Below are 22,662 nucleotides of genomic sequence, written 5' to 3'. Positions count from 1 at the left end.
AATCTAAATGGTAGCTTCGGATGTGGCCTAACGATTCACTTCCCCGTATATGAGCAATAATGTAAAGGCGGAAATGGATTCGAGTGCAGAATTAGAGCGTGAAGCAAGGGAACTTATCTCGACAATCAGGGAGAAGCATACCACCGTGGGATATGAAGAGCTCGCCGTGATACTGAGTGATTTACTAGATCTGTGCGTCTACCCCTATACTTGGCTCGTTATCTCAGATACGGTGCCGTACATGTGCTCCTCATTAACATTTCTAGCGCTGCGTCGGACTTGTACGATACGTCAACGCACTTTCTCCTTGAGTTGCTGCAGAATGCCGATGACAACCAGTATCCCTTGTTATCAGTTCCTACCTTAGCATTCACTTGTAGAGAGAGCACAGGTAGTCTCCGGGTCGACTGCAATGAAACCGGCTTTGAAGCTAAACATGTCAAGGCCATATCTACAGTTCGCCGTAGCACCAAGAGTAACAAGAACCACTCCGGGGGCTACACTGGTGAGAAAGGAATCGGATTCAAGAGTGTTTTCAGAGTTGCCGAAAGAGTCTGGATATCGTCACGCCAATACCGCTTCATGTTCGACAAGAAGGAACGGTTCGGCATGATCGCCCCCAAATGGGCAGAGTTTCCGGAGGCCGTTCTTCCGGCCCAGACGTCCTTTTATCTCGAACTGTCCGAGGCCAACGCCTCGGAAGATCTGACGAAGGAACTTCGTAACTTTGATGCCACCCTTCTCGTGTTTCTCAGGAGAATACGTCAGGTCGTTTTACGTATACATGGCAAAGACAATAAACGATGGGAGAAACATCTGCGTAAAACGCTAGTTCTGGAGGACGGTGAAGCAGTCACAATCGTCGACGTGGATCAAAGCCAATTGCGGTACCGCACCTTCACTTACCAAGTAGAGAATCTCCCTTTTGAGGAAAAACGGCCAGAATCTCGGACTTCAGAACTCACCCTTGCTTTTCCAACCTCGAGCTTCCCCGCCCAGCCGAGTCGGGGCCCTCGATACGTTCATGCGTTGTTGCCAGTATGTGATTATGGCCTAAAGGTACTGTACTTTTGCCCTGGGGAGATATCCCCTTTACGGAACTGGGTTAACTTACGTCTGACTGTAGTTCTTGCTGAACGGCGACTTCTTGCTCACCGCAGACCGATCACATATTGACGTTTCATCGCCATGGAACCAGTCACTGCGAAGTGGTCTGGCTGCCGCCTTCGTCCAAGCCGTCCAAAAATTCAGCCAAGGCTCGATGAAGTACTTCTGGCCGTTCTTTGTACCTAACAGCCAGGTCTCTAGTTTCTTTCAACCCTCTCGAGAAATGATCTTGCAAGATTTAGCCGAAAGAGCGGTCCTAGAGGGCTGGGACGGGACAATGCTTAGACCGTCTAACCTTATCTATGTCAGTCCCAGCAAATACGCGGATGAGGACAAGCGCCCCTTTACCCTACACCAGCACACAATTAGCCGCTATCTATCTATAAAATATCCTGAGTGGTTGATAGATTCACTTTTGGATCTCGGGGTCCGTAGCATGTCTGATGAGATACTTTTGAATGATCTCGCGTCCATGGTATCCAATTATCCAGGTCAAGTTCGGCGGCGGCCCCCTACGTGGCATTCGCAGCTCGCAAAGGTTCTTCTGCCTCTAGCACAAGTTGCAAGCCACAAGGAGACTCTGGCAACACTAGCCATCATACCGCTGTCTGATGGAACATGGACGTCAGCAGATCAGCAGCCGGTCTTTTTCAGCGAGGACTTAGATCTAAAGAGCTTCGGGGTGCTCAACGAGATACTTATTATAGATCCAGTGGCCGCAGCCGACGACAATCGACGAGGTCTATTTCAGAAGCTTGGCATCTCAGAAATCGATCGACCAGACATGTGTTTTAAAATCGCCAAGTTGCATGCATCTACGTCCTTCAACCCTCAAAGAATAACACGAACAAACCTCATCTCGCACGCCACATTCTTATTTCAGGCCTCTTGGAGCCCAGATTTTGATGTGGATCTCTGGTTTGCTACATCTGATGGCGGAGTTTGTAGGGGTTCAGAATTATATATTCGGGGCGACTTCGAAGATGGGTCGCCATCTGCGAGGGTATTCGATAAACTTCGAAAAGAATTCCCGACGGCTCATAAGGATTATCTCTCTCGAATAACTAGTGCGTCTCCCTACAAGAAATATCCGGACACGATATACTGTGATACAGACACCCCTGAGGAGCTAGGGCTTGATGGCACATCAAACAACGAGCTACATTTCTCAGATACCGCCGAAGATCTAAATCAGAAGTCAGCAACCGTAACGATCGTAGATACTTCTACCTCGGATATGTTTACCTTCGATTCCGTTTACGAAGCTAGGGCTGTCGACACACGTCAACCTGCCACGAGTACCAAATCGAATGCACAAAGACATTTTTCGCTCCTTGATGAATCATATTTCGAGAATTTAATTGTTAAAGAAAAGCAGTCCTTTAGATCATACCTCATCAGCACCCTGCACTTATCAGAGATTCCGCGGCTTGTGCGTGAGTCAATAGGTGTCGCAAAGCAGAGCTATTTCCTATCAGAAGAATTCAAGTTTTTGTTCAAAGAATGTCCCGTGTCCGACGTGCTCTATCTTCTCAGCGAGCATTGGAACATCTACTCCGAGTGGATCGAAATGAGTTCATCCAAGCGACAAGATCCTAACATAGTAGATTCCAATAAGAAACTGCTTAATGACATTGCAGACAGTATTGTACGCACGCTACATGGGCTCTCGCCTATCCGCAACACCGTCCTCCCCTCTCTAGACCCTCGCATCATGGAACTACAAATTCCAATACCTATTTTGGATATAGACGGTTCCGAAGACCAGTCATTGCGTAGGAAGCTGGGTTGTCTGGGCATTAAGGTTGATGCTGACATCCACTACTACCTGTCCTGTTTGGCCTCACTCGGTTTGCAACAAGGTTCGCCAGATGACGATGCAATTTTGTATATATACGAACAGATCCAGTATCGTTACGAGGATAACGAGGAGGCCGTACAGTAAGTATAACAAGGACTCATACATCTACGGCTGTCTTGCTTACAACATTGAAGGAATTTATTCGACCGCAACGCCTTCATTTACACGGGCCCTGCGCAATCAAGTAGTCGCAAATCCCATTCATGGCTCACCATTGCGGAATGCAGAAGGAGGAAGATTGATCTTGGGGCCATCTACCCTACTTGCAAGGGATTTTTCTTGTGGCTGGTCGATGTCGATACCTTTGAAATCGACGTCGTTGTCGCCAAGGCAGCCTCGATTGGCCCTTCGTGGACTTTACCTCGCATTCTGGAGGTCTTTGCCGAGCTTAGCTGCGCTCTGCGCCCCATGAGTCCTGCAGCGGCCAGACGCTCTGTGCGGCCTCTTCGGGGGAAAGCAATATTTCCAGTAAATAGGTCGAACCAAATGGCCTCTTATGTATTCCGTTCTTCGGAAGATACTTCATGGTTTATCGCGGATCGCCCCCACCTGGTAGGAAGTTTTGCTGGCAAAGTGCCCCTGTTGGCTCTGGCTGCCGAAGAGATTGAGTCAATAAGCCCCCTTCTCGTAGCGATGGGACTTCATACTCGACAACTAAATGGAATTGTCGAAAGGACTTATTATCCTTTAGGAAACCCCATGGTCTCTTCGTCTGATGCTCAATTTTTTCACGCTCGACTTGCGTTCGTAAAGGCGTAAGTCACAAACCTCCATGTCATCGTCTACATGATTATTATCAATAGGTAGACAATCATGTTGGAGTAGATTGCTCCTTGCTAATGATGCTAATAATAAGCTTTTAATTAACAGTTTAGTCCCCAAGTCCGAGAAAGACATAGACTCGATATATCGCCAGTTACACACGATAACAATCAATGTTACAGAGAGCATTTTTCAAGTGTACACGATCAGATATAAGGGCGAGTTCAAGTGCGCCAGTCACACGACCGAGTGCGAGGCGGCACTAATCCCATGCCAAACACAAGATACTTTGACGATATACATCGCAAAGAAGAATTATATCCACCGGCAACTGCCCTTCGAACTAATCGACATGATCGCGGCACATTGCCGGATCACAGACCATCGAAGTTCGAGTTTGCTCTACGCAGCCCTAAGGGAACCTAATACTAGAAAGGTCCGAAATATGTTTGCAGCCAATGGTTATTATTTGGATTCCCTTGATGAAGAAAATACAGGTACGAGGGCCCTGTGAGCTCGAGGCTAGCACCAAGTCAGACCCTGAACATTCCTTGAACTCATTACCTAGCAGAATCACAAGCAAACGAGACCGAGATGCGCTATCAGTCTCGATCAGACGACAGCCTCGCCATCACCCGCCCCATCTGGCATGTGGGGGATGGCGGTGACGAAGATAAGCAGCAAGGAAGAGATAGAAGGCGTTGGCTAACCGAGGAGAGACACGAAGATAGGCGAATCCCTTTGATGTCCTTCTCACAGTTAGGCACGACTATCATTGAGGACCCCGTTCATGAGCAAGGACTTTTATTCATGAGCCATTCGCTGGACCCAAGCCAACATATCGAGTATTTAGGACAGAAGCTTGTAAGTAGCTACCTTGTTACCAACCGAGCTCCACAGACCGTGAAGTATTAGCACCGTTAATGCTGAATTTTACTTGCATGTATCCAACTTTTTCCAAAGGCATATGGGGAGTTCCTACGACCCCATCATTCACTGGACAAGTGTGCTGCGCGCGAGGGCCGGTCTGCCGTCTTTCACAGCTGAAGACCAGTTGGCACCCTTCACAATGAGCGATCCATTGGCGTCAATGTGTGTGACAGATCTCATGTTAAGCCTGGGTAAGCTTCCAGTGGGCGCAGGAGACGCCGCTGCGTGGCGTGGTAGGCTACCACGCTATCACTTTGAAATAGCCGCTTCTGAGGGCGACATGGATTCAACATTTGTTTGGACTTGGTGGCAGCTTAGGAGGGTTAGTCCTGCGGCCACGCCCGCTCCCCTTCCTCCCCTAACCCAGCCCGTCCGCAATAGCAAGCCTCGCGAGCAAGATACTCGATTTCTAACATATCGCTCTAGATACAAAAGTTTCGATTTAGGGAAACCCTACGCCGCCATTTTGATGTTGCGGTCCTTGTTCGAATCAGCAGCGTATTCGAGGATCCGCAGTTCTGCTTTATCATAGATCCATGGCACCTCGTCGTTTTTGATCGACTACGCCTTACAGGAAACGTTAAGTCTCTCGCAACGATCGAGGACATAGCCTCGGTTGCAGACTTCCAGGATCTAGGTAAGCTACATGATGCACTACGGCATAACGAGACGGAAGACGCGGGCTTGGTTACTTTACCCTACCACCAGGCGCCATGGGCTCACCGTCTAGCAGCAAAAGGGCGCGATCACGACTCCAAGTTTACAGACGACCCTGACTTAGTAGTTGGCAAACAGTCTGATCGCATCGCAAGTCCTCTTAGCATGAGCAGTAAGGTCCATCTCCCGTTTTCTCACCAAAAACTCGGCGTCAATCATATAAGACTATTCATGCTATTCCCTGGCGAGAGTCGTAATCCGCTCACCGGCATGATATTCGAGTGCTCGAGTATCGAGGACAGCGGCCCCTACAGAACACTTTCGTACGAATGGGGCCCTAATAACACCGCGACACGGCACCGTCTTTGGACGGCGGATGGCTTCATGGGCTTAGGCGATTCTCTTAACGCCGCCCTCCGACGCCTGCGTCATAAAACTAGCCCTACCGTACTATGGGTCGATGCAATTTGTATCGACCAGGCGAACGAGGATGAGAAAGCAAAGCAAATCCGAATGTTGCCCAGAATTTTTCAAACTGCAACCCGTACAATGGCATTCCTAGGCTCTAGCACACAGAGCGACAGCGCTATAGAGACTCTGTTGCAGATAACGGCCAAGGAGGCCTATGATTCTGCATCGGGAAATAACTGGCCAGAGGGACTATCGCCCGTGCCCTTGTCTTGGGCAGAAAGATCCACACCACGACTGGATGACCCGATATGGCGGTCCATCGCGAAGTTTTTCGAAAGTACCTGGTTCCGGCGGGTGTGGATAGTCCAAGAAGTCGTAATTTCCCCTAGGATTTCTATCGTGTGCGGAAATTGGACGGTGAACTGGAACGATATCTACAGAGCCATGGATCTCGTCGAGCAAGAACAAGGTAGTAGCCTCGGGGCGTGGTCTTCCTCCTGGCAACCGTTCATGACTCTGTCCTACTTGCGGGTACACGAAGCGTACCACCAACGATACGAACTTTTGACGCTCCTGGACACCTTCCGCCACGTCGACTCCACGCTACGACGTGATCGTTACTTTGCCTTGTTGGGGCTTGCCTACGACGGAAACGAAAAGGAATTCGAGCCCGACTACCGGAAAAGCACCACATTTGAAGAAATCGCGTGCAGGTTTGGCCGCGGCTTTGTCAAGGGTGGTAGGGGCATGGATCTGCTATACCGCGCAGGGCTGGGACCAAACTCGGATCGTTTCCCCTCGTGGCTTCCGGATCTGACAGTTCCCGGTACTAGCACTCTTCACGACCGCGAGGTTGATTACAATGCTTCGGGGGATCTAGAAGAATGGATCGAGTGGCTAAACGGAAATGTGTTAGCGATAGACGGATGCCACGTGGACGAGATCGTGTCTATCAGCAAGCACTCCAACTCAAATAAGGGAAAGGAACGCGCACAATACTTCAAGGAGGTGGACTCGATGGTCGATAGCCTGCGCCAGTTCTATACACCAGAGCGCCTCGAGGAGTTGAAATGGCAGGTGCCCGTGGCCGGCGCATTGCGTCCAACCGCTGTCGCCCTCGTGGATCTCTCTATGCATGACTCGTACAAGGCCTTTCGCGAGGTTCTAAGAAAGGCCGAGTTCAAGCGCGGCAAGGCTCATAAGTACGTCCAACAGCCCGAGCTAGACGCCGGCGTTATCAACGGACCGTTGGGTGAGGGAGCGACGCGGCGAGAGAAGTCCGCAGCATATAGCTCCCTGCTTAACGGCAGCATCTGCGGCTGGAAATTCGTAACGACAAAACGGAACCGCTGCGGTATCGTACCAGGCACGGCTCAAATTGGAGATCGTGTGAGTATCCTCTCCGGCGGCAACATTCCGTTTCTGCTGCGCAAGAGTAGGACAAGGGCATACTGCTACTCGCTTGTTGGTGGCTGCTATATTGATGGAATCATGCAGGGAGAAGCCGTGGAATTTCCCGGGTTTAAGGAAAAGACAATTCACGTCTGTTAACGCCGGCTTGGAATCAATATACGTGCATCTTATATGACGTATCTATAATTTCGATTTATTAGCATCGAGCAATCTTTTAATTAGGTACCCAACGTTACCAGTTGGCTAAATTCTGGGTCTGGAAACTCTGCAATTTCTGCATAAACTTGAAAGTTGCCTTATTCTCGACGCGGTGGACCTCTTCTTTTTCCCTCTCCTTCTCGAGGAATTTCCGTTCTTTTGCTGCGCTTTGGCTCGTATCGAGTTCCGCCTCCTCTTTCTTCCGGGCCGCTTCGGGGTCTAACAGCTTCTGCTTCTGGTGCGTGAGCGTCTGCATTGCCTCCTTGCCCTTCTGCTTCGTCTTGACGTACGCCTCCAGCCCGACTAGGACGGCGTAGCTTTTGCTGATGCTCACGTGCGACATGTCTACGCCTTCTTCCTCCAGACTGTGTACAAAAGCGCGAAAGTTGGAAGCCGGAGGGCGGTAGTGGCCTCTATTCGACGAGTTAATGATTGTTTCTTTAGTAAGGGGTTTTTTGTAAGCCCAGCAAGCCTCGGGAGTAATACTAACTCCCGAGACAGGCCGAAAAGGGGGATGGAACCCTCAATGTTACATACGAGAGTGGTGAAAGGCTTGATAGCCGCCCGTTTTTTATCTTAATTAACCCGGCTGCGGATATCCGTGATCCTTGTAGGAACGAACTGTGCTGGAAGGCGCCGCTGTTTTTGACGCCGACATACAAGCGGAACGATGTGTCGGCAACAAAGATCCACGTATTTTTGCGGACCGTCTTGCGGAGGAGCTTGTTGAATATCGTTGCGGCTGATACGTGTCGGATTTTCCTAACACCCTTTCGGTTGTCAAAGTCAGGGTCTGCGTACTTTGCTGCCATGGCAGCTTCTAGCTCCGACTCTCGTGAAGACCTCGGAGACGACGAACCTGAGTGGCTGTGCGGCTGTGGGGGCGATTCTATGTTAGGTTTTGCTTGTACATGTGACTCGATATTTGCTGAGAATGAAGGCGTAGGGTCGTCGATCGGGACAATACCGTGAATGCTATCCTTCCATTTTTCTGTGGTGTCAATACGCATGCCATTCTTGGCCCAAACTAGACGGCCTTCCACATCAACTTTCACTAGATAATACTGCCTCTCCTCTCGACTCAGATACCGCACCTGCTCGCGATCCAACCTTTCCCTAGGGCAGGCTGCCAAGTCTATTTTCCTACCTTCACCATAGTCTAGCCAATAAAAGAAGTTCTCGTTGGTATTAGATTTCTTCCACTCTTCGTGGTATGCTCTCAAGTTGGACCCGTACCGGTGCTTCAGGTCGACCATTTCTAGGAAGTATTGAAGTCCCATCATTCGAGCGCGTTCCCGTCTCTTTGCCCGAGCCTTCATCCACTTCTTTCTCGCTTCTGCCTTCTTTTCGGCACTCATACCTTGAAAATCCTCTTCGCTGAGTGGCGAGGATGAGCTGTCTTCCGCATGGTCGGAATCCTCATCTGCCCCAGCGCGTCGGGCTATCTTGGCTACCTTGATCCAATTCCTCCGTGCTGTAGATCGGCTACTGCTAGGCCTCCTTTGATTGTCTGCGTCGCCGTTCTCGATGCTCTGTAAGCTATTCTGTCTAGCTCGAGGCGTGTTTAGGTCTATCCATTGTGCGTCTCTGATTGCGTGCGTCCACCTGGTACCTGCATTTAAACCTAACCCTTGCATCTCTCTGCGCACACGATACCCACGATAGGTTCGTTGAATTACGGTTGCCGCCTTCGACCTAAGACAGTCGTCTGCGGCCTCGCTCTTTCTATTACTAGCTATTGCATCCTTGCTACTCGGCCTAGAGCGTGATTTAGAGCTCGAATGTCTATGCCCGAATATAGAGTGACGATGTCCCAGGTGTTCTTCTTCCTCAGCTACCTTCGATTGTATGAAGTCTCGTCTTGCCTGCATGCTCGTGTGAGCAATTACTACGCTTTGGCGGCGTAACTCTTGATCGCGACGCTTGTGCTCCTTTTCGCGCTGCTCTTGTAGTTTTGCTAGACGCTGGAACTCCTCCTTGGATGGCGGTTGTAGAGAGTCTAAGTATTCCTGGCGACTCTGGCGACTCTGGAGTGATGTAGTAGTATTCGGCGAATTCTTGGATTCCCCGTACGGACCGGGCGACGATGGTGGGGTTAGCGGGAGAGACCCCGGCGTAGCGGCGGCGAGCTGCGGAGCTAAAGAGTGAGATGAAGATAGAGATGGGGATAGGGATGGAGATTGTCTACTTGGGGGTGACAGTATTGGCGCAACACTATGGACCATCCTGGCCATGTTGCCACTTGGATAGATCGTCACAGTAGAAAGGTCACCATTAAAAGTGAAGACGAGGAAGCTTAGAGCTACTATGTCGCTGCGATGCCATGTGTGGCTACTAATAGATTATAGGTTTGATAGGTTGGGTAACTAGTAAGCTAGTAGTATAGAGAAGTTGAACTGGCGATATTTGGAAAACTTGTAGGTAATGTGTGTAAGTGTAGGTGTAAGTGTAGGTGTAAGTGTAGATGTAAGTGTATAGGGAATTTTTGATATGTACAAATGCCTGATACCTGATATCGTCAGACTTCAGTGGTTTCGTTTAGAATGACGTAATTACCTACTTAAGGTACCTATATGTCGATCGGTTAAACGGCATACTGAGGTGCGATATGCGCGTGCCAGATCAGCAGATTTAACATCTGTTTCGTGTAACATAGTGTACAAGTGAGAAAGAAGAATGAAGTTACCTAATGGTATAGCTTACTAATCAATGCCGTATGTAATGCTTATGATAGGGAACTGTACGTAAGATGGAAATTATGAATCAAGGAAAGTATACTGCTTGCTTATAAACAGGAGTATACTTGACTGTATAGGTATAATGTAGTAACTAAGTAGTTGTTATACGTCCCTACGTCCAAGTCCCAAGTCCCAAGTACAAGTTCGTAAAATACCACCAATCTAATTATAAGTAACTTAGTAGGTTAGGTAGGTAGGGTTGCCCGTAACAGCGTACTATAACATATACCTAACTACCTCAGGTATTATATTAACCTGACATTAAAAGACACGGGGTCTACGGTTTTACAATTTCTTTTTATACGTAGTATTTATGTAGTTAGAATCTTTGTAGTTTTCGGATATAGTAACTATTGCTAAAAGTAAAGAGCTCATAAGTTAGACGTGTCCCCATCATTACTCCCTTCGGAATTTAGAATTGTCTCGACTATTTATTGGTTTAAATCATGGCTTCATGTAGTCGACCGTTTACAAATAGTAGGTTACCAAGATCAGGTGGGCTTCGGAAAGATAAAACCTGCAGGCGAACTACCATGGGTAGATACGTTTCCCGACATATCTCGCCTCGATAGCCCTATGGTGTGACATCAGTAAGCCTAAATCCGTTGCGACGGTACCATGTGTGGCAAGATTTATTATCTGATTAGGAACGATCTACTTTGTGTATTATTTAGGAATTGGGATAGTTGTTGATTTGATATTTAGAGGTTGAAGTTTGAAAAGCAATTGTTACAAACAAAGATTAGGTTTTTTCAATGTTGGGTCTTAAAAGTCAAACAATACATGTACATCGAAGATATAAGTTAACTACATATACTACCTAGTTACATAGAGGTAAAGTTACGATAATGAATTAGGTACATTGCTCAATAGGTACATTTCATGCAGTTACTTCCTGTGCTTTAAATTAGCATATCGAAAGGAGGTACATAAACTACCATGTGCATGGGGGCTTGCATACAGTTTAACGGAACGGTATTGTACTAAGATGAGTCATCTATGTAATGTTCAATAGGCAGACTGTTCAATAGGTACCTAAGTAAAGTTTAAGCTACCTGTAGCCGAGCAAGGAGGCGGCCTCCAAAGTCTGGGGGAGAGTGCCATAGCGAAGGCTCAAACCATAAGGAGCGACCTAGATGCGCACTGTATTGTACATACAGGTATAGTTGGGTACCATAGTAGAGTCCAGCATTGCGCGTGCATCTGCAATAACTACAAGAGTGATCAATTGATGACAAGAGGCGCCTAACGTTAGAAATTTAATGTTCGCCCCAAGAAATTTATCTAATTGTTTTGGTACGTCAATGCGCATTTGATAAATACCATATTAAATCCTGTTCTGTGCCACCAGCGATCATTATGTCAATTCATACACCTCGAATTGATGGCTACCTCTTCGCGACGACCTGATGCGCTCCAGCGCCCACAGCACCAGCACCAGCACCAGCACTACCAGCGACGCGCCCATCCCCATCCCCATCTCCATACCCATACCCATCAGCAGCACACAACTAACCACACAATCAATCCTAATATTAAGAACATCAACCCAGCTACTGCAAGTCTTGACGCCAATAGCGTGGCTGCTAAACATGCTCATGTCATCGCGACACATATCAAAACGCGAAACTCGCAAAACATCCTTCAGCAGACTAGTCCTTCACGAATGAAGCGCCCTCTAGATCCTATTGCCAATAACTACGACCCTTCCAAAACCAAAAGAGCCCGAATTACTGTCGAGATTCTAGCGAGACCTATTCCTCCTACCAATCCTCCTAGATCCATCACTGTGGCCACTGTGGACACTGTGAACACGTTGAAGCCACAACCTCAACCCCAACTTCAAACTGAAACCCATACGAACGAGCCTCCGGTCGCATCAACGCAAATTCTCCCTGCTCAACGGGAAACTACCAAGACGGCGACAGTAGTAGAACCTGGTTTAAAAAGACACAAGGAAAAAGCTATCAATGGAATTAAACATGAACTCGATAGATTACAACCAAGTGTAACCGATACCAATTCGGCAACAGAACGGCCCGGTCGCAAGTTGCGGTCACAGGAGGCGACTCGCTTCAAGAGCGAGTTGTCAGCATATTTCCCCGATTATGATGAAGTAATCGGTAATGATCCTAAAGAAGAACGTAAGTGCAACCAACTATTATAATTCCCAATTGCTAATTCCCAATTGAAAACTATATATTATTACACTCTTCACTCTTCTCAAGATGCATTCCTTCAATTGCTAATACCAAAAGCCAGACGTTCTTAACCTCGATACTCCGATTGTCCTGGTCGATACGGGCAATCCCCTCTTTAGTAATCATCAATCACAAGCCCCTGTACCCCCTCCAGAAGCAGCAGCAATAGACGCCAACGGGCGACCCCACACTATATATAATACAGTGCGAACAGTGCGAACTTACGGTGATAATCTGTTCTCTAACCTGTACGACTCTCAACGGATCGACTTTGCCTTTCTCGAAGCACGATATAATGGCAAAGATGTCGAGGATCCCCTACCAGATTCTTATTTCGGACCAGCACATAAAAAAGCTGAGAGGCTAGAAAAATCCATCAGAAATACAGAAAAAGGTCGCGCACAACATGAGAAGGATCAGATCATTCGGCTGCTCAATGAGCTCCAAGGCCATGATTGGCTAAGAACAATGGGTGTCAGCGGTGTTACTGAAAGTCGCAAGAAGACATTCGAGCCTGCCCGAGATCACTTCATTAAGGGTTGTCAAGCAATCTTGGAGAAATTCCGTGTATGGAGTCAAGAAGAGAAAAAGAGGAAGCTTATGAAGGAACGTGCGTTAGCAGAAGAGGTAGAAGAAAACGAAGAAAAAGAAACCGAGGGGGAGGATAACAATGCCAAGCAACTAAGTGAGGAGGAGGCTTCAGATGAGGATGAAGAAATGGGCGACGTTGAAACAGACGACGATATTCCGGATGATGTTAGCGACGGTGATCCCCCAGACTACAGCGATGCTGATGCATCTGCAAGGCAACTTCTTGACGAGGCATTAGCACGGGCTAAGTACACTGCATCGAGCTCTAAGAGATCTCGAGGTGAACCACCACCAAAGTCTCCAGAACCATATGTGGCAAAGGAGTTTACGTCTTTCTTTGTCAAAAAACATCAGCGTGAAGCAGCCCTCAACAAGAGCCGGCGCAGAGGAAGGACTATTGTAGCCTGGGGTCATCCCATCCCAGATATGGTTGAACGCAACTTTGAATTACCCGAAGAATACCGTGATATTGAGACTTTGAAAGCCCACGAGAGGCAAAAGAGGCGGGAAAGGCGTCAGCGTCAGCATTGATTTGTTGAATTAGTTTGGGGGCTATTGCATTTGTCTTCGGGACACAAGGCAACGAGGCAACACTTAGCATATACGTTTATCGCTGCACTACGGGGACACTCAAGTTCCTATTCACTCAAATGCGACTGGATGCGGCTTTGGATTCACATGGCGCTCCCCATGGGAACCTTTATTCGTACTATAATAATAGCCTTGGGCATTTAGTGTGATAGCCTAATGGTATAACTCCTGCTAAAGCCCATAGCGATACTTGTGATGACGTTGATAGCAATGAACCTAGTGTAATTATCCCAGGGTAATTATCTACTAGGTAAAACATAATAGGTGTTAGGTGGATTAGTAGCATCCCATCAAAAACAATATGAGACATGCAGCAACTCGAGTATCTTGACTGTCCGGGCGTGATATGTAGGTACCTACTACATACGTAACCTAGATAATAATCCCATGCACCTGAAGGTTTGGTATGTGTGATGTCAAGAGGGGCAGAGTTTGGGCGCTGCGTGCGTACCGCCACCTCGGGACCTCGCATTTTTAGTTAATATATTAGGTACGCAGGTACGGTATAATAAGTGGTACTTAGGTACATGAACGTATGCGGCACTTGCCCAGTGATGCACGGACCTTACATGTATTATCGATTTCTTAACTAGGCTGTTTCTACCTTTGAAGCTTTGTAACATGGGCAGCTACGTAAGGTCAGGTCGTAGGTTCGAGGCAAGAGCTTTCTGAAACTGCGCCTTCGCGAAGCTCTTGTTGCTCAACTGACTTTTTTTTTTTTCCAATAAACCAAATCTTCCCCCGCCTCTATTCCTGCGCTTCAATACTGATTATTAGGAGCTTATTGCTCAGCACAACATCTAACAGTATTCCTTCGTACTCAGCGCGTATCGCAGCTGCGATCCTTCAGCGCGGTCTACAATCGCGTGTGAGGCTACTTTAAAACATCGGCATTTATTACACTTTCTTTGATATTAGGTACTTTGGTGTATCTGAAAAAACTACCCCCGCAGGTTTACCTCTTTCCAGTATCGTACATTTACAATAGCTTCTGGAAAGACAAAATTTACAAATTTACCGATGAATACGACCATTACGTAGCATAGCGGCTACGCAGACGCTCAGCATGCCTGGCATCGCAGAGCCAGAACCTGTCGAGGCCGGCGATACTCCTCCCGTCGAGCTTCCCGTCGATGACACTCCTCCTCGCCCTTATGTCGTCTTCACCCAGAATGTCGATCTTGAAATCGATTTTGCCCAAAAGCGCGTCCACGGACGATCCGATATTCTAATCGTTCCTTTCCTCGAAGTTTCCGAAGTCTTTATCGACGCCCGTCAGTGTGATATCGATGTGACTCAGATCACCGTTAGCAACTGTGAAGTGGAGGCCTCCTACACCGATCCTTGCGAATCAATACGAACACCTGAACACTACCGATGGTCCGCACCTCAGTGGCCGATTAAGAAGCACCGCATGCAGCCGTTGCTACACCACAAACGTAAGGAAGTGTCAGCGCTGGACCATGACCTGAAGTGCTGCACCCCTCTTGATGGATCCATTAGAGTCAAACTTCCAAGCGTAGATGAAGTGCTACAGAAGAATAAAGACTCCCAGAAATCCGACCAGCAAGACATACTCCTACACTCCGACGGCACGATAGGTGGCTACAGGATTCGCATTCCCTTCAAGCTGAAAAATGTCTGCGATGGTCTCCAATTTGTTGGTTGTGACGAGGCGGATACCCGATACCCTCACGTCTATACCCGTCACTCTGTCGAGCCTGGTACGGCATCTTCCATCTTTCCGTGTGTCGATGACCCGGGCTCGCGAAATTCTTGGAAGATTTCTATCACTTGCCCTCGGACACTCGGCGATGCGTTCCGCAAGCCGCCTGCGACGCAACAACCTAAAAAGGTTGGTCCTACTAATAGAAGCCACAAAAGGAAACACGGCGAAGATGAGCCCAGAACGGTGGACATCGCCCTTACGGAGGAAGACAAAATGCTAGAGATGACCGTCGTCTGCTCAGGGTATTTGACTGGCGAGGTAGTTCACAAAGACGATGAAACCAAGAAGACCATGACTTTTGAGATTGACCGTAACAAAGCAGCCAAGCATATCGGCTTTGCTGTTGGGCCTTTTGAGCATGTTGACCTATGGTCGGAATTCCGTAGCGAAGAGGACGACACCAAGCTTGGTGTCAATGCTGTCAAGGTCCACGGGTATTGCCTTCCAGGTCGTGCGGAAGAGGTTAGAAATACGTGTCCCACTCTCGTCACGGCGGTGGATTACTTCGTACTTACTTTCGGTCGGTACCCGTTTGAGAGCTACAAGGTCTGCTTTGTTGATGACATGGTTGAGGACACTATACCCCTATGCGCCTTTTCCCTATGCAGCACCAGGCTACTCTACCCTTCGGATATCATTGATACTGAAGTGGAAACTACGAGGACGCTGGTGTACTCGCTAGCAAGCCAGTGGTTTGGCGTCAACATTGTTCCTAACACAAAGGGAGACATTTGGCTCGTCGTTGGGATAGCATGGTTCTTGACTGACCATTTTATGAAGACGCTGTGCGGTAATAATGAATATAGGTTTCGGATGAAGTCGATGTCAGATCGGCTAGTTGAGGTTGACATAAAACGTCCATCTCTGCAAGACATCGGCGAACACCTTTACTTGGGAAGTTTCGAGGTAGATTTCATGAATCTTAAGGCACCCCTGGTACTGTTCATCTTAGATCGCCGCCTTTCCAAGTCGTCTAGTTCTACCGGAATCTCCAAGATCATATCTCGAATGGTCAGCAAAGCAAATACGTCCGGCCAGGCCATCGACGAAATTTTGGAGTCCAACGCATTCCGCCGAGCTTGCGAGAAGGCCGGAAACACGAGGCTGGAGCACTTCTGGAATCAATGGGTACTCATGTCTGGATGTCCGAGGTTTGAAGTCTTTCAACGATTCAACAAAAAGAGATTATGCGTTGAGATGACAATTCGACAAACTCAGGATATAGCTTTTCTCAAGGCTAGGCCGCTCGACAAGAATGACTTCTGGAGGGATGTCATGGAGGAGAACCATGCCGTTTACGCAGCCGAGTTACAACAGTCTTTTACCGGACCCATGACTATCCGAATTCACGAAGCTGACGGTACACCTTACGAACACATAGTCGAAATTCGAGAAGATGCTGCCAAATCTGTGAAGTTCGAGATACCCTACAACACAAAATACAAGAGACTTAAGAGGAACCGTCGGCAGCGCGAAAGGGCATTGGCGAGCAGTACAAAAGGGAACGAGGATGGACACAGGGATCTTTATTACTTAGGAGATGTTATGCAGCACCAGGATGAGATGGAAGAATGGGATTTCCGTGATTGGGACGAAGAAACTGAAGCGAAGATGGACCAGGAATCCTACGAATGGATACGAATGGATGCCGACTTTGAGTGGATCTGCGAGATGCAAACAAATCTCCCTGCTTATATGTACGCATCGCAACTGCAACAAGATAGAGATGTCGTTGCACAGCAAGATTCCATGCTATTCCTTCACAGGAGCTTCTCTAAGACAGGACCACACCCTCTCGTCTCAACTATACTCTCTCGTACCGTATTGGATCCTCGATATTACTACGGGATACGCATCATGGCGGCCGATGAGCTTCCTCGTCATGCGGTGAACGAGCACGTGAATTGGATAGGGCTTCGGCATTTGATGAAAATCTTCCAGCATTTCTTTTGTCACCCGGGAACATACACCCCTTTGCCGAATGACTTCTCGGATAAACGCCAATACCTGATTCAACGTACTATCCCCGAGGCTATAGCCCGCATCCGTGGCGAAGACGGCAGGTGTCCCAGAGATGCGCGCATGTTCATCCTCGAGCAACTTCAAGCCAATGACAATTCGACCAACATATATTCCGATCAGCCATATATCTGCAGGTTGATCAAAGCCTTAGCTATTTGTCAAATCCCAGACGAGAAGAAAACCAAACAACAAAAGTCTATGTCCTTCGCCTTCGAGGACGCCGATGGTGACGAGGTAATGGCCGATCCTATCGATTCGGAGCCGGAGGAATTCCGTAAGCTGGCCATGGAGGAGATCGAGCGATATCGTAGGAGGGATGAGTATTCTCCTTCGTACCAGAACTGCTTCACCACGGCCGCACTCGACGCTCTTTGCCGTTTAATGAAAGCGGAGGTCATTAAGAAGGACCCCGTCGTGTTTTTTCAATATCTACAGGATCAGACCTATGACCTCGTCCGCGTCAAGGCCTGCGAATCACTTGTCGAACTGGGAATGCTGGAAAGCCCTAAATTCCTGAAATTTTACCTGAATTTGACCAGTACCGATCCTTCGCCATTCGTCCGGGATCGACTATTTAAAGCTCTCTGTCGCGGCTTTGCCAGTATCGCTATTGGAGAAAACGAACGGCCAGAGGAGCGAGCGCCAAATCAGCCAGCGGTAGATGACCTTATCGTTGAACGTGACGATGAAACAATGGAGGCCAGAAAAAAGGCGAAGGCCCGCAAGGAAGATCTCTCGGTAGCGCTTGCGGCCTTGAAGAAGGAAACTACGGACAATGAGAACTTACAGAGAGCCATTTGGGATGCGATAGACTCTCCTATTTTGACTGTGTCAGAGCGAGTTAATCTCCTCGAGCTATGCTCGATACTAGTCGAAGATGATCCATCGCTAACTTTGACTTTCGAATATCCTACCTACTGGACCGTCGAGCGTGGCGAGAAGAGCAGGTCTAGATGCTTGGTGACATTTAAGCGGCATTTTAGGAGGACACCACGCAAGGTATACGCTACACAACCGTTGCCACCCAAACCAGAACCCAAGCGAACTATCACTCTAAACCTCAACCGAAACATCAGCTCAGGTTCGAAACCCGCAACGCCTTCGGCCACCCAAGCTCCTCCGCTACCTGTACCAACTGCCCCCACTCCAAAACCTTTAGAAGCTGTTCCTACACCCAAGCCTACGACACTTCCTTCTTTAAAGCCCTCGTTTACGTCGAAGGAAAGAGAGCCTGTTCCTCATATGAAGCAGTCCGCCACCCAGGAATCGAAAGAAAAACCCATCCAAAAACAGGCAAAACAGTCCATCGCCATAGCCACATCCCAGAAAGCTTCTTCATCGAGTTCTTCTCACGAAAGGCCCAAAATAGGCGATTCTCACAAAGACAGCATTTCCGTCCAGGCCCCTGTACGACCTACGGTCGAACTTCCGCCACCCGAGCCAAGACCGGCGCCTTCGAAGGCTAGTGTAAGCAGTCATTTAGCTCCTCCGAAACATTCGAAGCCCCTTAAACGGGCCAGCACTGAAGGCGATGGCCCTCGGCCGACCAAAATGGTCAAACTTGATACCTCTAGGATTCCTCGGACGGAATTGGAGAAACTCGGAAAACGGCCGAAGGCTAAGATGCTGGTCACAGTAAAGTTCAAGGCCTGGGAAAGAATACGCAGACGCAAAGACAATGTACCTCAGTCTGGTTCAATCCGAGCTACACTTAAGCATCGTAGACCTGAGGATAAACTAAGCGGCACCAACCCACGTCAAGGCGCTCGTCCGGCCTCGCCTGCTGCTAGGGCTTCGGATTTTGCCCCTATGAAATCATCTTCGGCAGCACAATCCTCCTCTCAGAACCACCCTACTAAACCCAATTCTTCCTTTAAGGCACCGTCACATTCCTCCCAATCGGGCGGAAGCAATGGAAAGCCTAGAAAGCCTCTTCCAGAAATGCGCAAGCCACTCCCGTCAGTTGCGTCGGCTAATCCCGCGCCGCCGAAGCAACCTCAACCGTCCTCGTCCCCTCCGGCACCGAAAGGCCCTCCCAAGCTAAAGATCAAGCTGAAGCCGCCTACGTCGGGGTCACCAGGGACTTAAAATACAGTAATGAATGTTTGTTCTGCTCGAGTATACGGAGCTAGATGGTACCCGCTAAACTTGGTGGGATTACCTAGCCCCCTTTTGTTCGCAAATATTTTCACTTCTTTTTTGCATGGCATGGCATTGGCGTTGGGAACAAGAGGATATGACTCCGGCCAAAATGTAGTTGCCTTTTTTTTTTCTCCCGTGCGTGTGAGTTAGGTACACTAGGAAACGATGATTAGGTGGACAGTGGTTAGTGAATAGGCGAAGGGGTGGATGGATTTAACACCTCAAAACTTGCAATGAGTAGGCTACTGTTGCTATCTGCTGGTCCTGGCATCGAGTCTTAGCAGCGGGCGAAGGCAGGAAAGCGATGGACCAAGTGTGTGTGTGTGTGTGTATTACTAGTCAAGCCTATCTAATAGGTGGCGTTGATTACGCAGTCTTTCTAAATGCAGAGTGCAATGATCTATTACCTGTAGAGGTGTAGCAAGGCGTAATCGTGTTTTGCGTATGTGATATACTAGACCCAGCTCCAGATTCGTAGATGGATAGATAGTATTCCCCAATACGCTCGAGATATCTTTTTTGGTTATAGTTTTGACATTAGCGAATATGGCTTCAGCCCTGATCAATTATTACTTTCTAGACATCCATGTAGTATACATAGGTAGCTTTTGTATCCCATATACCGGGGGCGCTAACAAGGTAGCCAATGATCATCTCCAAGCTCTAATACGATCTAATCGCAGTTCTAAGAGATATATATATCTCTTCGCCTCCCTCTGCTTCGTTATTCGAGTCCGCTTTGCAGCACTACAATAATAAAATAATAGAGGTCAACATGTTTCTTTAGTTACACAGCAAAGAGAGCCTGGGGGGAGAAAACTAACCTCAGCCCTTCGAGAAGCTCTAAGTTTGGGGCGAATTGGAATCGACTTCGGATTTTCGCCATCCTCGTTGGATATCTATCTCGTCTTTCCTCTGCTTTTAGTTTTCGCCAAGGCATTTGGAAAGCTTCACATAAACGAGCAGACGCCCACCCCCCATCCATACCCACCACTCACCCGCCCCGTCTCACACGCAACAAGCAAGACACGCAGCATCCGTTAAAACCCGCCGCCCCAGACATCAATCATTTCCTAGTCTCCACCTCTCCCGTAGGAAGAAGTCCAATCTTTGCCACATTAAATCGTCTCTGCTATGCAATATGCAGCTACCTAAGCTAGTTCGGCAGCGCTTGACTGACTAGCAGAGACGAAGTCGCTCTTGGAGAGCACAGAAGAGCCGTGGGCTATCTCGCGATTGATGCGAAATGCTGGGGTTCTGTGCGTGGGCGAGCTTGTGGCTGGATGGAATTTCTTCTTCTGGGAGGGGTTTCGCTGTACTTTGATAGATGGGGGGATGGGTTGAGGGGGTTGGTGCTTGGTTTGTTGTGGGGAGAAGGGGGGGGGGGGATGAGGAGAGTAGGTTAGGTAGGTAAGGCGCTGTTAGTTGTAGTGAGCTGAGTATGTTGGATTTGGTGTTGAGCCATGGTGAAAATGCTGGATTGGACTGCCTAAGCAATATTTGCACAGGGGTGACGAGAGTATTTGTGCATCTTATATATATATTGGAAGTGTTCACTGTGGAATAAACATTAGTAATATATTTATCGAAAATATAGTCCCAGGTATAGGATAGCCCTTGGATATAGGTCGGCCATTTTTCGAGACTCGGGAACCACGAGAAATAATGACCATAGGAGATGGGATAGACTTACTATTTCGCTCTTTCTAGCACAGCTAGCATATCAAATCAAGTGTTTCCTTAGTTGTTGTTGCCTCCATTCCCATATTGATCCAGTTCCTTAATCCTTAAAGGCAAGAAGCAACAGCCAGATACGCCACGCCACGCCCACGCTAACGACGCAAAATTTAACGGATGGTCGCAATGGCGGGGTCCTAACGCCGTCTCGACCCCGTCCCCGCTGTCGATCCCGTAATACCTATCCGCTCCTCTCTACTCCGTGTCATCATACGCGGCGCTTGCGGTGGGGCCGCGGTGGTTGGCTCCGTGCTTCCCTGTCTACTAGTCGCTGATCGAGCCGTCCCTGTCGTCCTTCCTCCTGTCTGCCCTGTGCCCGTGATCCGCTGCATTCGTGTCGAGGGCGCTGGTGCGGTTGGAGTGGTGGCGTGTTGGCTCCGTGTTGCTCGCACTTGCTGAAGGTATGCGGCGCGTGCCTGGCCGGGGGACTGCTCGCGCCTGTTGAATTGCTCGCGGGCGGCGCGGCGGGGCGCCATTACGAAGGGGTCACTTATATCGGCTTCGTCTACGTCCACGTCCACGTCCACGTCTTGCATGTCCTCGTCGTCTTCGATTCGTGGCGGCGACGGGGTTACGGATGAGGATGAGGAAGAAGTGTCCATTGCGGTAGGTTGCGGTTGTAACGGGTGAGAGGGGGCACGTGAGCTTGTCTGGTTTTGCGATTGGGCTTGCATGGCTGCGAAACGGCGGTCTTCGTACGCGGCGACATCTTCGGCGGTGAGGGTAAGCGTTGTTGGTGGGCGACGGAGCATGGTGTTTTTTGGTTGTTTGGTTGGTTCCTTTTTAGAGAGGACTTCAATTTCTATAGGGTTGGTTGGCTTTGGGCTTCTGTTTTGCTCGTAGTGTTGCGCTGATCTGAAGGTTGTCACTTCAGAGAGGATAGCGATACTAATGAAAGATGAAAGAAGGTAAATATTTGATAATAACTATATCAAATGAGTGATTGATTTAGAGATATTGATCCAATTGCTAGTAAAGATAGCGTAGCAATGTAGATACAGGATAGAAGGCGGGCGCTGAATATTGCGATGTGTTTTTTGGTTGTTGTTGTTGTTGAGGAGGAGGAGGAGGAGGTTAAAGGTTGGTAAACATAAATTTAATTTCCATGGTGATAACCTCCAAGTTCACTACTGGCAGTTGCGGGGTCCAGGTTTAGCGGTGATGTTGTACGTACCTTAGGTACCTTTTGGTGAGACATCCCGCGCCTACGCGCTTATTTTCCAGCCCTATTAGTGGATCAGGTACCTAAAAACCAGTCCCGGGGTCCTTTTGTCACGAAGTATGATGTAGCTGGGCAACCAGGCAACATGAACTTGTATTGTATTGTCCATGTAGGTACGTTTTGGGTACCTGGTACCTGATAGAAAATATCTACCTAAGTAGTAAGGTATTGTATTATATTACTTTTGTATGGTAGTTAATGGCCAGTAGCTACCTGTTATGTTCCCAAGAGCCACCTTACTATTCTATATTTTTTGTTTTACACTAGCTACTATTTAGATCATTACCTACTATGAAAGTTTATCCGATCAGTTTCACGATTTAATTCTTGCATATCTGGAACATAATGCT

At 48.3% G+C, this 22,662-nt stretch overlaps 4 protein-coding genes across 4 annotated transcripts; 3 read left to right on the top strand and 1 right to left on the bottom strand.

Moving 5' to 3' along the window:
* Positions 1-73: 73 nt before the first annotated feature.
* Positions 74-7,279, top strand: F5Y00DRAFT_261400 (uncharacterized protein; the record flags this gene model as incomplete). The annotated part of the gene is made up of 8 exons (XM_048011198.1): positions 74-192; positions 267-1,038; positions 1,127-3,048; positions 3,103-3,723; positions 3,839-4,227; positions 4,302-4,638; positions 4,694-4,982; positions 5,087-7,279. 8 exons carry the CDS (start codon positions 74-76, stop codon positions 7,277-7,279), a joined length of 6,642 nt encoding a protein of 2,213 aa, XP_047865544.1.
* Positions 7,280-11,189: 3,910 nt separating this feature from the next.
* F5Y00DRAFT_235252 (something about silencing, SAS, complex subunit 4-domain-containing protein) lies at positions 11,190-13,972 on the top strand. The gene is made up of 2 exons (XM_048007535.1): positions 11,190-12,221; positions 12,340-13,972. Exons 1-2 carry the CDS (start codon positions 11,462-11,464, stop codon positions 13,398-13,400), a joined length of 1,821 nt encoding a protein of 606 aa, XP_047865543.1. The 5' UTR covers positions 11,190-11,461; the 3' UTR covers positions 13,401-13,972.
* Positions 13,973-14,098: 126 nt separating this feature from the next.
* F5Y00DRAFT_235250 (uncharacterized protein) lies at positions 14,099-19,759 on the top strand. The gene has a single exon (XM_048007534.1). The coding sequence runs from the start codon at positions 14,527-14,529 to the stop codon at positions 19,297-19,299; it is 4,773 nt and encodes a 1,590-aa protein (XP_047865542.1). The 5' UTR covers positions 14,099-14,526; the 3' UTR covers positions 19,300-19,759.
* A 1,283-nt stretch (positions 19,760-21,042) lies between these two features.
* Positions 21,043-22,164, bottom strand: F5Y00DRAFT_54819 (uncharacterized protein). Its single transcript, XM_048013796.1, has one exon. The coding sequence runs from the start codon at positions 21,840-21,842 to the stop codon at positions 21,228-21,230; it is 615 nt and encodes a 204-aa protein (XP_047865541.1). The 5' UTR covers positions 21,843-22,164; the 3' UTR covers positions 21,043-21,227.
* Between the last annotated feature and the right edge of the window lie 498 nt (positions 22,165-22,662).

Source organism: Daldinia vernicosa, assembly GCF_022497035.1.
Source record: "Daldinia vernicosa strain CBS 139.73 unplaced genomic scaffold F5Y00scaffold_19, whole genome shotgun sequence".
Classification (NCBI taxonomy): Eukaryota; Fungi; Ascomycota; class Sordariomycetes; order Xylariales; family Hypoxylaceae; genus Daldinia; species Daldinia vernicosa.
The sequence above is the reverse complement of the archived record's forward strand: the minus strand, read 5'-3'. Positions and strand labels throughout refer to the sequence as shown.

What these genes read in the sequence shown, in the direction of transcription:
- F5Y00DRAFT_235252 (XM_048007535.1), top strand. Translation starts at nt 11,462, where the DNA reads ATGGCTACCTCTTCGCGACGACCTGATGCGCTCCAGCGCCCACAGCAC. An exon ending in TAATGATCCTAAAGAAGAAC is followed by an intron (nt 12,222 to 12,339) that starts GTAAGTGCAACC and finishes ACCAAAAGCCAG; the next exon opens with ACGTTCTTAACCTCGATACT.
- F5Y00DRAFT_235250 (XM_048007534.1), top strand. Translation starts at nt 14,527, where the DNA reads ATGCCTGGCATCGCAGAGCCAGAACCTGTCGAGGCCGGCGATACTCCT.
- F5Y00DRAFT_54819 (XM_048013796.1), bottom strand. Translation starts at nt 21,842, where the DNA reads ATGCTCCGTCGCCCACCAACAACGCTTACCCTCACCGCCGAAGATGTC.